At 42.9% G+C, this 15,532-nt stretch overlaps 1 protein-coding gene across 2 annotated transcripts in view; it reads left to right on the top strand.

Moving 5' to 3' along the window:
- The window catches only part of LOC118292461 (NACHT and WD repeat domain-containing protein 2), a 42,849-nt gene extending 31,896 nt beyond the window's left edge, over nt 1–10,953 (top strand). For both annotated transcript variants that reach the window (XM_035621414.2, XM_035621424.2), the window contains exon 8: nt 3,975–10,953. In XM_035621414.2, coding sequence (XP_035477307.1) covers nt 3,975–7,871 — 3,897 coding nt within the window. In that variant the 3' untranslated portion in view covers nt 7,872–10,953. The remainder of the gene's footprint in view (nt 1–3,974) is intronic.
- Nucleotides 10,954–15,532: the final 4,579 nt, after the last annotated feature.

Below are 15,532 nucleotides of genomic sequence, written 5' to 3'. Positions count from 1 at the left end.
ACGTGTCTCTAAATCCCTGTGGAGTGTGCGTTCGAGCGCGTGTGCTCTAAATTCTACGGCAAATCTGTTCACACCAATGCACAATGGGGACTGGGAGCGTCCAACTTTTCAGGTGAAGGCCGGTTTTGAGGGGAAATTGAAGAGGCAACAGACAACTCCCATAGTGCCCCTAGTGATTCCGGTTGGTATTGTTGTCTGCTCACTGTCGTAAAAAGATGCTGCAGCAGCGAGACTCAGGTGAGGACGCAGGTACCTCTCCTTTAGAGGCAAGTCGTCAACACCACTTTGGAGACAACGGAGGAGAAGAAAGAAGTGTGTACACTGAAGCTCCCACGACCTTTTCTGGCTCCTTGCGTTAACTAGCGGCAGCAGGATTACGCTGGCTTCTTTTTCTCTTGCGCGGTTGACCTTGTCGTGTCTTTTGGCAATTTTGCTGCTCCACCGTCGGCCATTTCCATCCCCGGGGGATAGATACCGGGAGATATGATGTTATTCTCTTCCTTGTTTTGGTTACGCGGTGGGTGACGCCGTTCCTTTGTGCCGCAAATCGTGTCGTCATTTTTTTCCGCGAAAAAAACGCGCCCCGGCGGCCAAGAGAATAGCACGACATGGTCAAACAAGGCTAACAGGGGAACAATACAAGCGTCGATGTTATCAGGTTTCTATCACCATCGCACACAAAAAGTTTAAACTCAAAAAAAGTTGTCTGTTACCTCTTTAATGTTAGATTTAGGTTAAGGTTTAAAACAGGGGGTTAGGACTAGGGTTAGACAAGTAGTAGTTATCAATAAGCTTAGAGCAAGTCTCCAGAAAATGAATGCAAGTCAACGTCATGTCCTCTGAAGTCATGGAGACAAGACTGTGTGACATTGACATATGACATTTGTCGGTATAGATTTGTCTCTCCAAACATTTGGGTGTGAACAGCTGCAGTGCAAAGTCTGCGTACATTTGCTGTTTCATAGTAAGGCATGTGTGTGTGTGTCTGTGTGTCCATGTAACATACTCTTTGTTCACTCAGTGGCTTTGTGTGTGCCATCTGGCCGCGTCCACCTGCATTAGGATCACGCCGCATCCAAGTGCACTCAGCAGACACCCACATTTCCAGCGCTCCCGTCCAACCTTTACAATAAATGTCACATCAATACAGCGATTAATGTGTCATGAAATGTTCCAGGATATGATGACACTGACAAAGCAAGCTGCAGAACCAATGACGATAAGGGTGATTAAAAGGTAAAGATTATTGGGGGCGGCAAACGAGAAAGTTCAAAATGAGATAAAAATTGATAAAGTAAAGGAAGCTGTGGCAAAAAGGTTTATAAGTTCGGCAAACACACACACATAGAGCAGAGCTTAGTCATATATGAGAGGAGTGGGGCAGCAGAGACACGCTCAAGGAGGGGGGAGGTCAAAACACTGTTGTAAGAAAACATCATGTTTTTTAACAGTAATGGATAAAATGGAAAAAAAAACTGCTACTAACAGTTTCCGCTTCAACGGCAGCACCGTGTCAGTTTCCGTCACGGGAGCGTGGCTGCTTCCTCGGAGCCTGTCCGGATTATCGGGGCGTAACATTCGGTTCTTTTAATGTTTTCAGTTCCGGGTGGATGTTTCCAAAAGTAACGTGCCGACAGCCGCACCTAGTCAGGCCGCGAGGTATTTTTGTCAAGAGGAAAGGGAAAATATCCCTTCCTTAGTCTTAAGGATTAAAGGATTCAGTCACACGATTGATTCAATTTGGTCATTTTCCATATTGTGAGTGGGCTGTTTTGTCTATTTTGAAAGTCATATTCATTTTTCGTGAAATAACTGAACCACAAAGCGGATACTTCACACAGATTTCTTCCCTGTATCTGTGTTAGCCTGCTCCCACAGCAGAAAAAGATCCAAAAATGAGTACAGGAAATGTCGCTTTCTGTGATCGATTGATGAGGTTTCGCACAACTTTATCGTCCTGTGTTTTAATCTCTTGCCGTTTTGTACTTTCATTGAGCAACGACAACAAGAGCAAAAAATTTTTTAGAAATCCTATGTGGCCCTGGTGTTTGAAGGAGAGAGGGATATTATTAGATTTCCGTCGGACTAAGAGAGGCCAGAAGTGTTCCGGGGACCACTGTGCTCTGTCCACAGGGTACGATTCACACTTAGCCTGTTTGGTTTGATTCATCTGACCCTTGGAGCCTTTATGTTTTTACTATTTTAGCTTGTAACACACTGGTTCTGCAAAAAAAAAAAAAATATATATATATATATATATATATATATATATATATATATATATATATATATAAAGGTCTCTGTCCTCCTGTGAGAATGTGAACTGCAAGTATGTATCGTAAGCTTAAAGTGGACATATTCAACTTTCCTTTCTTTATGATTGTAGCCGCCATTTCCGACACTACGTAGTAGCACGGGATGTATTGTGTCTAATTAGTGAAGTGTATAGACATGCAACATCCAATGAATTCAATAAAAGCAAGACCTTGTTGACGGCAATGGCAAAACAAGACAAGCAACGAAGGCATATAAATGATGCAATTTGTTTTTACTGGACGAGCAAACAAACAAAGGGTCTATATAGAGGGCCGTTGTGCTCCCGCCTACCGCCTATGTAGGTGTATATTACTATCTGGATAAAGCACCCACGAAATAACAGTTAAATATGGAGCTACTGACTCGAGACCTTTTTTTTCTTCTTTTGGTCAATTGCCTCCTGCGGCCTCGAGATAGCGATGAGCCAACAATGCGCCTGACCACACCTACTTTTAAGACCGGCATGCCCATGCGTCACGCTTAGCTCCGCTTTGCGTCGGGTGCAGGATAGGGCCCTAGTCGTTGCACAGACTGTTATAGCATAATATACAGCAGACCGTAATGGGTTCTTTACAGTGCAATGACTGCTTTGGCACAGTTAGAGAATATTGCCAATGCAGGAACGAGTCTTGAGAGACTCTGGTCAGGTTAATTAAAGATGTGTAGACTTTCATGAGTGGCAGATTGTGATAATAGGAAATAGACATACAGACAGAAAGGTTTACATTTCCAATTTTGCATCTCTATGATATTGCCTCCCTGTTCTAGCGTGATGTTAAAATAACAGTTAACTAACAGTTGCTATATATAAAAAAGAAAGCCAAAAAATCAAGTTGTCATACAAAATGATTACATTTGGATTTTGCAAAAATGTTAAAAATGCAGTCACACAAAAACAAGACATTTCAAATTGTAAATACTCTTCAGGCGGCTTTTTCTTCTCTCTCCCTCTCTCATACATACAGCTAAATGTGGAATAGGCGTCATCACTGTTGCCCTAAAAGTGTCAGACAACATCTTAATGTCGCACGAATTCTCAGCTGCGGAATTTAATGAATTCATGAATGAAATTATAATATCAATGAAGTCTCAAAATTGGAGTAGAGCTAATTCATAGAAACATTCTCAAGATGATACGATTACTCATATATGAATTGGAGTATATGTATTAATGACTTAAGAAATGTTTGAGGACATAAAAATTGAACATTACTGAGTGTCATATATTTTTATGAAACATAATAAAAGCTAGATATTAGTGTAGCAGTGACATGCATAAGGTAAACAAGTATTTAATCTCGTCTGTGCTGTGCTAATGAGCCCTGCCTCATACTTTTTGGATATACTTTTTGAAATTAATTAGATCCCTCTGCCCCCACAGTAGAGCTTCATTATTCTTGTTGTTTGGCTGTGTTTCTCTAACAAGACCTAGCAGAATAAAAGTACATTTTACTCACAGTAAACAAAAACAAATGTGCGGTCCCAGTGGCATTTGGATATGTTTCCATTTCAAGACATATATTTCAGAAATGTGGTAAGATTTCACAGATTTGGATTACGGTTTAGTGCCCTGGATAATTGTCATAATTGTCATCAAAATATGGAATCCCAAATATTCTATATTTATTTTAACAACCGACTTCAATGCTTTTTTTCAGGCCTACACATGGCTGCAGACAGAGATGGGACCTGAAACCGACCCAGTGGTTATTGTCCGTTTTATTGGCTCCAGCCAGCTCTCCACAGACCTGCGCACCCTCCTCCAGAGCATATGTGAACAGATTGCATTAAACTACCGCTGCTTGATTCACTTTTTGCCTAACAAGATCCAGGAGATGAGGGAGCTCCTGATCAACCTCCTAGGGGAATCATCATTCCACAGACCCTTGGTCATTGTTCTGGATGCCTTGGAGCAGCTCTCAGATGCAGATGAAGCTCGCAAGCTGTGGTGGCTCCCCATACACCTGCCTCGGACAGTTCGCATTGTAGTCTCAACGTTGCCCAATAAACATGGCATCCTGCAGAAGCTCCGACACCTCATCCACGATGAGGGGTATTATGTGGAATTAATTCAGAGGGACCGCAAGATTTGCAGCCAAACATTAAAGCAACAGTTGCTTGGGGTGAAGAGGAAAGTCACCTCAGGCCAACAGATCTATGTCAATGAGGCACTTGCAAAGTGTACATTACCTATGTTTGTCAACCTCATCTACAGGGAGGTAGTTCACTGGAGGTCTCACAAAGATGTGGATGACAAGTCCTTGTGCTCCACAGTGCATGAAAGTATAGAGCAGCTCTTCTACTCAGTGGAGAATAAGTTGGGCCAAAGATTTGTCTTCAGAGCATTAGGGTACATCACCATGGCCAAGGCGGGACTTACTGAGGTTGAGCTGGAAGACATTCTGTCCCTGGATAACATAGTCCTTGGTGATGTTATTGTAGCAACTTACCTCAAAAACCCCTTGAGGATCTCTTATGACTTGGTTGCGAGACTCAAAGAGGAGCTGGAGGGATATCTGGTGGAGAGGCAAGTACGCAACGTCACCCTGATGGTGTGGGCCAACAGACACCTGCATCTCATTGCCCAGAAGCTGTATCTTAGCAATGAGGAGGATGTCCATCAAATGCACAGCCTCCTAGCAGAGTACTTCCTGGGGGCGTGGTCAGGAGGCAGGAAGAAGATCTTTACCTACGACAACAACCATTTCACTTCCCTCAACATATCTCATCACAAAAACCCCCACCATCAACAGACCCATGAAAAAACATCGTCTGATAAGTACTCCTATGACAGGCAAACTCCCGAGCAGCCTTGGGTGTTCCAGTGCAACCTGTTGGAGCCTGATATTTTCTTTGTCAACCACAGAAAGATGACAGAGCTGGTGTACCACCTAACCAGGAGTGGGCGCACCGATGACCTCATGTTTGGTGTCATCATGAACTTCAGTTGGCTCTACACAATGATCAAGATTGGCCAGTTTGAAAAGGCTGTAACTGACATCGACCTAGCTTACAGCTACACCCAAGAAAAAGAACTGAAGTTCTTGGCCACCACTTTGCGTAGCATTAAGGTAAAAGTTTTGAAGAATCCAGCATCACTGTCTGCAGAACTGCAGCAACGACTTCTGCCAGTTGTCACCTCCCTCCCCAAGCTCAGGCACCTACTTCTGGAGTGTGACAAAGATGGTCCAAAGTACTGCTCCATAGTGCCTCTCCACTCCTCTATGGACGTCACGTACAGTCCAGAGAGGCTTCCTCTGTGCTCTAGCTACATACAGATTGTGGAGATCTTGCCCACATTAGCTCCAAACATAGTCCTCGTAGCCCTGGAAGATGGGTCTGTCAGTACCTGGGATGTAGAGAGCAGGCAACTACTGCGACAGATTGACACAGCCAGATCCGTTGTGCTGGGAATCAGGCTAACCACTGATGAAAAGTATCTGGTCGTGGCCACGACCAAAAACACGCTGCTTATCTATGATAATCACAAGTCCTGCCTTTTATCTGAGGTCGAAATCAAGGGATCCAAGCATGGTGGCGTCACTGGTGGGGTGGCCTTCATCAATGGTTTTACTTTGTCCACCCATCATGCTTTGGCTTGGCTTGAGGCTAGTAAAGACGTCAACGTCATTGACCTTCTCTACGGCTGGCCTCTCTACCAGTTCCATTGCTGGTACGAGGTAACTTGTGTCCAGTGCTCCCCGGATGGAATGTATGCCTTCTGTGGTCAGTATCTCAACACCGCATCCATCTTTCATCTGGGAAATGGGGACAAGTTGGCCACTGTGACCTCTGAGTTTTCTGGGGGATTTGTCAAATCCATCCTTGTGCTGGACACCCTTAACCAAATGGTGATGATTGACAATGAAGGCAGTTTGTCAGTATGGAACACCAAAGAGATCACCAACCCAAGGCTGATGGAGGATTATGATTGTAGAGGGGATGATAGTGAAGTGGTGGGCATTGAGTTATCAGAGGACCAGCGCTCCATTCTCATTTGCAAGGCCACAAGTATTGAAGTACTGGATACTAAAGTATGGAAAATGGTGGAGAAGTTCAAAGCCAAACGTACTGAACGCTTTGTTGCTGCTGTTCTCTCCAAGAATGGACAAAGTATTGTGGCCTCCATGGAGAACACCTCCTCCATCTTTGTTTGGAGGAGGGACAGTGGACAGTGCATGGCTAGCCTGATTGAGATCTCGGGTGCTATTGTCAAACTCATTAAATCGGCTCACCACAACTTGCTGCTTTCTGTTGCAAGCAGTGGAGTGCTTTCTGTTTGGGACATTGATATCATCACTGCCATGTCTAATATCGACAAAACAGGCAAGAAGATTCAGACATTGCTGCTGTCTGCCAGAGAGGACTACGTGTTTACTATGGATGGCTCAGAAGCTGTCCACAGGTGGAACTTCAGTACAGGCTTCATTGAGACCATCTTCAAGCACGAAGGGATAGTGGAGAACTGTGTCCTAACGTCCTCAGGGGATCTCATGGTGACCTCAGATGACAAGTCCAGCCAGTACATTTGGCAAACCAGCACTGGAGAAAACATCTTCCGCATCAATGGACAGAGAATATCACAGCTGCTAATCACCCACAATGACCAGTTTGTGGTGTCGCTCTGTGAGCAGAACGCCTCCAGAGTCTGGAGGCTTGCAACTGGGCACAAAGTGTGCAACATCTTAGTCACCCTCCAAAATGCACTGGTCACCACAGCGAACACTTTCCTTGTGGGAACTACCAAAAACAAACTCCTTGCTGTCAGCCTGTGGTCTGGGAGCGTATCCAAGAAGTTTGTTGGTGATGATGGTATTACCATTGTCAACTTCAAGCTGATTCCTGACTGCCCCGACTGTGTGGTGTTCATCACATCCACAGAGACTGTCTTCATCTGGAGTGTGGCAGATGAGTCAGTTTGCAGGCGAGTCCAACTGCCAACCAACTTCCTCAAAAATCTGGAGGACTTCCAGATCTCACCTAATGGGAAACTAGGAATTGTTTCCAAAGGTGATGAGAATATTAATGTCCTAGACCTTCATAGTGGGAAGCTGAGGCTTGTCCATGCTGCTGGTATAATCTGGCGTCAGAAATTATCTAGAGATGGCCGTTACCTCGTGTACGTCTGTTTCCGGAACTGTGATGAAGATGACGATGCCGGTGTTGTGTCCAATTTGATAGTGATGCGCCTTGCGGATGGGAAGAGCATCGGTACATGCTCGCTTTACAAGACTCCCACCTTCCTGTCACTCTCCCAACGAGCACTGAATATCATCATTGGCTTTGAAGATGGCAGTATCGGCACTTACACCGTAGTGGACCGTGTGGATGCTGCCCTCAAGATAAAGATAGCCACCTCCAACAGCCGACAGATTGTCAACAATGCCTCGCAGAAGGTGCGGCCCAAATGTGGTAACCATTCCTTTAAGACCGTAGCCGACTGCATTTGGAGGGAGTCGACAGAGGTCTTCTCCAGGGACAGTCCGATCAACGTGTCTGACTCTGGTGAAGGTGAGTCTACAACGCCTACAAAAAAGGCTGAACTGCTGCAGTGATAGGTGGATAACAAAAAAACAGGTGGAGTTCGGATAGGGTGGTGGAGAAAGATGACCAAGTTTAGAATCTCTGGGGTTGCAGTTGATTCTTGTTTACAGCCACGTGATTCAGCTGCAGATGTCAGCCCTCTGGGTAGTTCATGGGCCGACTATTTAAACGCTGCACTCAAATTATGTATTACTTACTTCCAACTTATGATACAGTATCTGTTTGTTTTACACATGAAGACTGTTAGAAAAACACTACGTTTTTGAAAAGAAAAGTAAATTCTGTAAGTTATTAGTTTGCCATTATGTGTCCTTTTGCATTTGAAGAACAAGATTATTATTCAAATGTCATGGTCAAACATTTTCAAAGCCATTCCAATGATCTTAGCCACTTTCATTGTACATTATCTTTATTTACATTGTGCACATTAAGCCATAACGTTGTTCTTAAAAGAGTATATTTATGTTTGTATTTACATCAGTCGGTACTGTACAAAATGGAAGAACTTTGAACATATGTACATATCTCTTTTTGGCTGCTGCAATTTGTGCAACTCCTTAAAAATATTATGTTGTGCTTAATGCAATCAAAGTGAGTGCCTGGAAAATTAAAATGTTCTTTATGGGCAGATTTCAAGATTTATGAAAATGCAGGGAATTTGTAAACACAGTATACACAAAGTTACATAATACTTGCATTGACGTTAAATCTAAACGATCAGTTTACTTAAAACCAGTCAACAACATGAGAGATCGACGGCATTGCTCTTTGTAATGATAGTTGTAGAAATGTCTTGGAACAGCTCACGTAAATTCGAAGTGAATTTACCTGCTGTTTCCTCCATTTGTGTGCTGTTCGTCTTTAAGGGAAACACCACTATTGAGCATACAGTGTAGCATAGCACCATACACATTCACGCCTTAACCAGTGTACTTGCTTTAGGTTTAGTGGAGTTTGTTCAAATGTTCCAGTAGAAAAGGACAAAGAGATAAAGCCTAATGTTTCACTGAAGTAACTTGGCTGTGTGAATATATTTAGAGATATAGACAATAGTTGGAAGCACTTTATGAGTGGTTTGTGAGAAAATATTAGATTTACATATACAAAATTGTATAAATTGTTTAAAGTGATCTAGATTTGTCTTAAAGGGGTATTGGATCTATCTACTAAAATACACAAGGCCATCCACGTACTTGCAGGCCACAGCTGACTCACTGAAATGCTACAGTCTCTCTATACTATATATGCCTGGTACCAACACAAAGATGTTATCATCTTCACAATTAACTGCAGAGATGGGCAAATCTGAAATCTTTGGGCTCAAATAAGGGTCAATAAGGTTTTGTCCTTGTGTAGTTATGTTAAGAAAAAAAAATAGAATCTGTCAAATTGTGTGAACCTGTTGGGGGGGGGGGGGGTGTTGTTGTGGGGGAAAAAATGAGAAATTTGGGCACAAAGTTTGCAACATACACTATTTGGGCACAACTAATATCAACAATGAGGTTACGCTGAGAAAAAAAAGGCTTTTGTGAAAATCTGAGTACAGACCCAAAGCAGAAAACTGTGTTTCACTGAAATTGCAGATGGACACAATTCAGTTTGACATGCACATTTTGTCTCTGCATTTACAAGCTAAATCAGGGCCAACATTTGGACTTTAAATGACCTTCTTTTTTAAAAGAAACGAATGTGTGCCTTCTGCTTAAAATCTGGTAGCTGAATCGTTACAGTGCATGCCACATAACTGCAATGTCCATGGTTCGAGTTTGGTCTGGGAACTTTGTTGCATGTCATACCCTCACCCTGTTTCACTTCTTCTTCTTCACTATCAACTACCTGGCAAAAGAAAGAAAAGAACAAGTCTTTAAAGAAATAAATCTGTACTGAGATGCTCACAAAAGCAGTTATTTTATCTGACAATTTGCATAACCTCGGAATTGATATCATTTTGCCAATTCTTATTCATACATTCTCATTTTTCCCCCCTAAAAATACAAGTATTTTCTTGCAGAGTAACTTGATTCCATGCTGATTTTTAGTGCAGGTTTACATAAGTCATACACAATGACAAATTATTTCTAAATGTTATTTATGAGCTGTAAATCTTTTTTGATCTTTACTGTACGTGAGCCAATAGTTTCTGACTCACGAGGACATGCTGACACAGTAAAAGCTGTAACGATCCGGCTTACTGACAATCTAAAAAAAAAACAAATTGGGAAAAGTATGAGGTTGTACAATGCAGGATTATTTTAAAAGCATGTCTGTAATAATCCCGAACTTGATTTGTGTTGAAATTCTGAGCTCTGATGAGACCCATCATCTACCAGGCATGACTGAAACAAAACCCCCCACACTTACACTTTGACATATACTTTTTAAGGGCTATTCCATATTATTGTATGTTTACTAGTTTTGAACTGTTGAGGTACAGTAATGGCCCTTGGATAATTTCAAACTGAGTAGCAGCATCAAGCTTTAAAATACTTTATTTCCCTACAACTCTGACAGTATCTAAATTGAAGAAAAAAAAAAAGATCACGGAATCGCCAAAGTCCCTATTACACTTTGTGTTTCATTTTGTTGACCGTCTCATTTGTTTTATTGAGGCTTGTACTGTAATTATATTGTTACCAAATCGTTTGAGTGTTCAGCTGTGATTATATTTATGATAGAGAAAACGTGCTATCTTTGCTAAAAAAGAGTTTAAAAAAAGAGTCCTCTTATGAAATACAGTATATTGGAATGCCAGTTTAAGAGTATATTTGAATGTGTCCATATGAAAGCCAGTACATGGTATTATTGTATGTTAAGTAACTTGAATGACTTTTAATAACTTACATGTTTGCAACTCATAGTTGACCTACTGGTAATGAATGTTTCTATGGTATTCTTTGTATTGTCAGGACTGACTTATCTGTTTAGAGATTTATATTTTCATAAATGTTGTACTTACATTTTGTTACAGAGTTGTTTAACTGGGATTCAAACTGAAAAGAGAAAACTTATGTCTGAAGCAATATGAATCTAGTGTGTATGCATTGTTTGTATGAAACATTTTAATGTAATAAAATGGTTCACTTTTTGCCTCCACTCCACCGGCTCCGGCTCTCTAGCTGTAATTGGGGGTTCGCTACAAGACATTGCAATCGCGTGTTTCTTCTTTTAGACATGAAAGTGTTTTTGTTTCTTTAGTAATTTACACCCGTCGATTTCAGAGAAGATAATGACTGATGTGAATGAGCTCTGGTCTAATCCCCTACAATTAACCTGGGTCCTGACGTAACTGCAGCAATTAGTTATGTTTCAGAGAGCATGCTGCGAAACAGGTAATTCAAGTGTTATTATTATCGTACGGTAAGAAACCACTGACAGTGCTGACGGACTAAAACAAACACTAACACACACACACACACACACTTTGTAAAGTAACCGTCTATAATAACCATCACAACTAAATGACTAACCCCTTACCCTAACCTTAACCTAAACCTAGTTCTAACCCTAAAACCAAGTCTTAACCCTCAAACAGCCCTTTGGAATTGCGACGCATCATCTGAAATGTCCCCACAACGATGGTTGTGGACGCAGATTTTGTTCTCACAACTATAGAAAGAGCAGCGCGCGCGCACACACACACGCACACAGAACCGAGCCGTAAGATGATTTTTGATAGGCCAGTAATTGCTCTTCTGTGCTCGATGCCCGACGCCAGACAAGCGTGGTGCATATTTCACCAACACTGGCTGACATTGTCAGTACAATTAGAAGTATGCATGTGCGGCGCACCTGTACAGGGCCCTCCACCAAAATCCCCCCCTCCCACAACCACACACACTCACACACACACACACACTGAGACACACAAACCTGCAATGTAAACACATCCAAGATCCCGCTGTGATTGGCCAATAAAACCCTGTTGCTTTGAGCAACCATTTTAATTTCCCAATGGTGTCACTCTAAGCCAATTTGTGTGTGTCTGTGTGTGTGTGTGTCCCGTCTCCACGGCAACATCAGGTCCACAGGCGGTGACAGGCTTGGCCACGCCCGCTCATTGTAATGACGGTGAGCTCATGTCTGTTGGCAATCGGGGCTGCTTCCAGTCCTTATGACAACAAGGGCTCGACTGTCGCTCGCACATTCCACCTGCGGCGCCGCACAGGCATATAATTACACCACTTGTTTGTTGAGCAGGAGGTCTCCACAGGGCCATACAGTGTGTTTCTGCATGTGTGTGCGTGCGTGCGTGCGTGCGCGTGTGTTCGTCCTGCAGTAGGTACAGTATGGCATTTACCTCTTATGTACACAGCCCTAAAATAGCCACTGCACTGTGGCATGTACTCTATGAGCCAGGGCCCTCCTTTTGTCGTCTTTGTTTTGCTTTTTTTCCCAACTGTAACCTGTATTTTCAGTAATGGGGAAGCCTATGTCTCACCCATACTCCCCCCTCTCTCTCTCTGGTTGGCCAGATAAACCAGCCACATCCAAAACACGTCGACATTGCAGGCAGCTGAAATTCAAGCAACATGAAAAAACCATGTACAAAAAAACCCCAAAATGTACATTACAAGTTCTTTGGAGAAGCCCGTGTTTGCCCAACTAAAAGCCTTTGACCAAATACGACGTGTTTGCACAGGGAAGTCGAGCCGGTTTCAGTGCCACTCGAAGACGAAGCTCACACATTGCTAAGTGCCGTTCTTTATCTCGGGAGGTAACGGATCCCCCCCCAAAAAAAAATCGCCGAACCACAACCGCCGAAGATCAAAGCTCATTTCATCCCCATCCTCCTGTATTCTTTCCCTTTTACATCAACCCCCCCGCCCCGATTCCTCAACGCTATAGACCCCGGCTTGGGAAATGATAACTACCAACAAGCCCTGACCTAATTCCTCTGGAGCATGCTGGGAGCACAGACGCTGACGTGCGGCGGCTCTCCTCTCCGGGTCTGCTGCTCCTGTTTCGATTTCAGGTGAACAGCGGGAAGCGCGAGACGGGCGGAGGAAGCTGTTTTTTGCCGGTGATAGGTGGAACAAGATGATGGCGTCTACTCACTGCTCCTCTGCGTATAGGATGGAGGAGGAAGTCATACACGGTGACCCGAATGAGACACTGGAGAACTGACAAAAGGCGTTAAAAGCTCCTGTTTTTTGGTCTTCTCCTCTCGCACACGCTTCAAATGTAACAATTATTACGAACGGAATCCTGTGTGTACTTCTTATTTTATTTGAAAGCTTCTTTCCCAGCTCAGCACCCAGTACCCGCAAAAAGTACAGTTCATTTGTTTCTGCCCACTGATACTGTACGTCACTGCCAAAGCCCAACAACGAGCGTCCACAGCAGTGTTTGACGACAGATCCCAGTTATTGGTTTCGGTATGGAAAGCCTTTTCGAACTAGAATTGGTGACAAGCGGCCAGACACCCGGGATAAAGATTCAACTTAGTACAGGAAAACCTGAACAACAAGATCTCGGACCCTTATTTATGTTTTTGGTCATAAAACCTGTACCTTGGCAGCAGCAGTTGAGAAAGACGGATGGTTGTGAACAGATAAGAATTCCTTAAAGCGATTTTTATTTTTATTATTAAAAAGAACCCGACAGACACGCGAACATATGCACATGCTGAAACATCGCACGACCGAAATTTCCAGAACAGCTACTAATTTTTTTTGATACAAAACTGACATGCAAATGCTACATTTTTGAAGAATTTATACCATAAATGAGTGCAGCAAAGCTACAGCTAGCAGATGTTTGGCTCAGGTTAGCATTGAGACTGAAAAACAGGGAGAAGCTGCTACCTGTAGCCTGGCTTTGTCTGAAGATACCAAAAACTCGCCTAGCGGTTTATTACACATTAACATGTGTAAAAATGTAAGCATAAATATGATAAGTTTTGGTGCTAGTTCTTGGCCGGACGGAGCGACTTCAGTTAGCTGTTTCCGCTAAGCTAAGCTAAGCTAAGCAAAGCTAAGCTAGCCGTCTCATGGCTACAGCTAACAGTCTCTTCTTTACAGACAGACAATGTAGCACTGACTCTTTTTAAGAAAAACAAAAAAGCATATTTCTCAAATGACAAGTATTTTCTTTAGTCATAACTTTATCTTTTTTGCAGTTCACTTTCAGCCGTACCAAAGTTTCCTCCCTGTTTTTTCCACAGGTGCTTTGGAACCAGCGGAGTGGAAACAGGGAGGGGAGGCAGCGCCGCCGTCCCGCATCTGTGGAAATATACACAAAAGGGCCTCTACTTTGCGTCATATTGTTGCCATGTTTTGTGTTTTTCGCTCGAACATTTGCCGCCATTCCTGTCGGCCACATGCCAGGGGGGGGGGGGGGATCCTCGCCGGTCTCTTTCAGTGACAGATTCTGGGTATTTGCATTTCCCTAAGCCTGTGTGTGCGTGTGTGAAAACCCTCATACCTTCCGTAATAACTCATGCATAAGTCATGAGAGAATGAGAACAAGCTACATGCATATGCATACGCTGATGCGTACAAATCCAACTCGACTGTTCGAGAAGTTATTCCTCAATGTCCCCTGGTTATAAAGGATAAATGCGAGTATTTTCGTCTGTCAAGAATTATCTTAATCCACACAAGACCTAAAAGCACATCCATGTAAAGCTCTTAACACATTTGCTCACACTTTTGAGTTATACTTTCGCATCGCCGTGAGGTAGCGGCACCTGAATACCAAACGATTTCAGCTTTTGACCCCATCCAGGGTAAACGTACTCACTTGTGCGTGAAGCTGTGAACACTGCAACCAGTTTTTTTCCGTTGTGGGTCAACTTCGGAGAAATTGGTCTGGCAACTCATGAAAAACAAAAAAACAATACTCTGCACTGCAAAAGAAAGACAGCATATGTTAATTTCATATCCTTAACAGGGTGCGATTTATGATTATAGTGCACAATAATATATAAATCATTTTCATGAACGGTGTGAACAGTGCCAATGCATGATTCCTGACACTGGAATACAATGAATAGCTCATGCACTGGATTCATCACAAAAATGGCCTCATTTTCATGATAATAACTTTTTTACATACATTTGTGAGGTGTAAATGTTGTGTCTTGTTTTGTGCCATGTTTTGTCAAGTGGAGAGCAAGTGCTAAGGGCTGATTTCACTCCTAATCGCATTCAAGTCATATGATCACCCATGGTAACTGCGAGGAGGCAGGTCCCGTTTAGTTGTGTCAAGCTGGCCACGGGTTCACGATTCGAGACAGGAAGTCAGGTGCAGTAAAGGCGGCACAAGGCCTCTTACAATCCCACCGCAAGACGCTGACAGAGCCATGAATAGAAATGCAGCTAAATTGAGAATATTTGGACGGATAGACGTCGATCGTCTCAGGCCTCGCAAAGGAATCCACTTAAACTCTTCGCAGGATTTTCCAAAGGTCCGAAGAAGTAACAGCATCCAGCATTTCACGAGATGACGGCAAGAAAATATAAACAATAAATATAAATTTGTGTATAATATGCATGTTTATCGTCTTTATCTTAGACCCCCCCCCCCCCCCAGATGTATCACTGGACCTTCCGGAGGATCTTGGACTGAAGTTTGGGAACCACTGTGCTTATATAAACTTACATTTTTTAGATTCATATCAGACTGACAAGGCCTATAACTTCTTGTATGCACATATCCAGTCAGGATTTGA

Source organism: Scophthalmus maximus, chromosome 12 (genome assembly GCF_022379125.1).
Source record: "Scophthalmus maximus strain ysfricsl-2021 chromosome 12, ASM2237912v1, whole genome shotgun sequence".
NCBI classification, from domain to species: domain Eukaryota; kingdom Metazoa; phylum Chordata; class Actinopteri; order Pleuronectiformes; family Scophthalmidae; genus Scophthalmus; species Scophthalmus maximus.
Note: the sequence above shows the minus strand (reverse complement) of the source record. Positions and strands in the feature narration are given on the sequence as shown.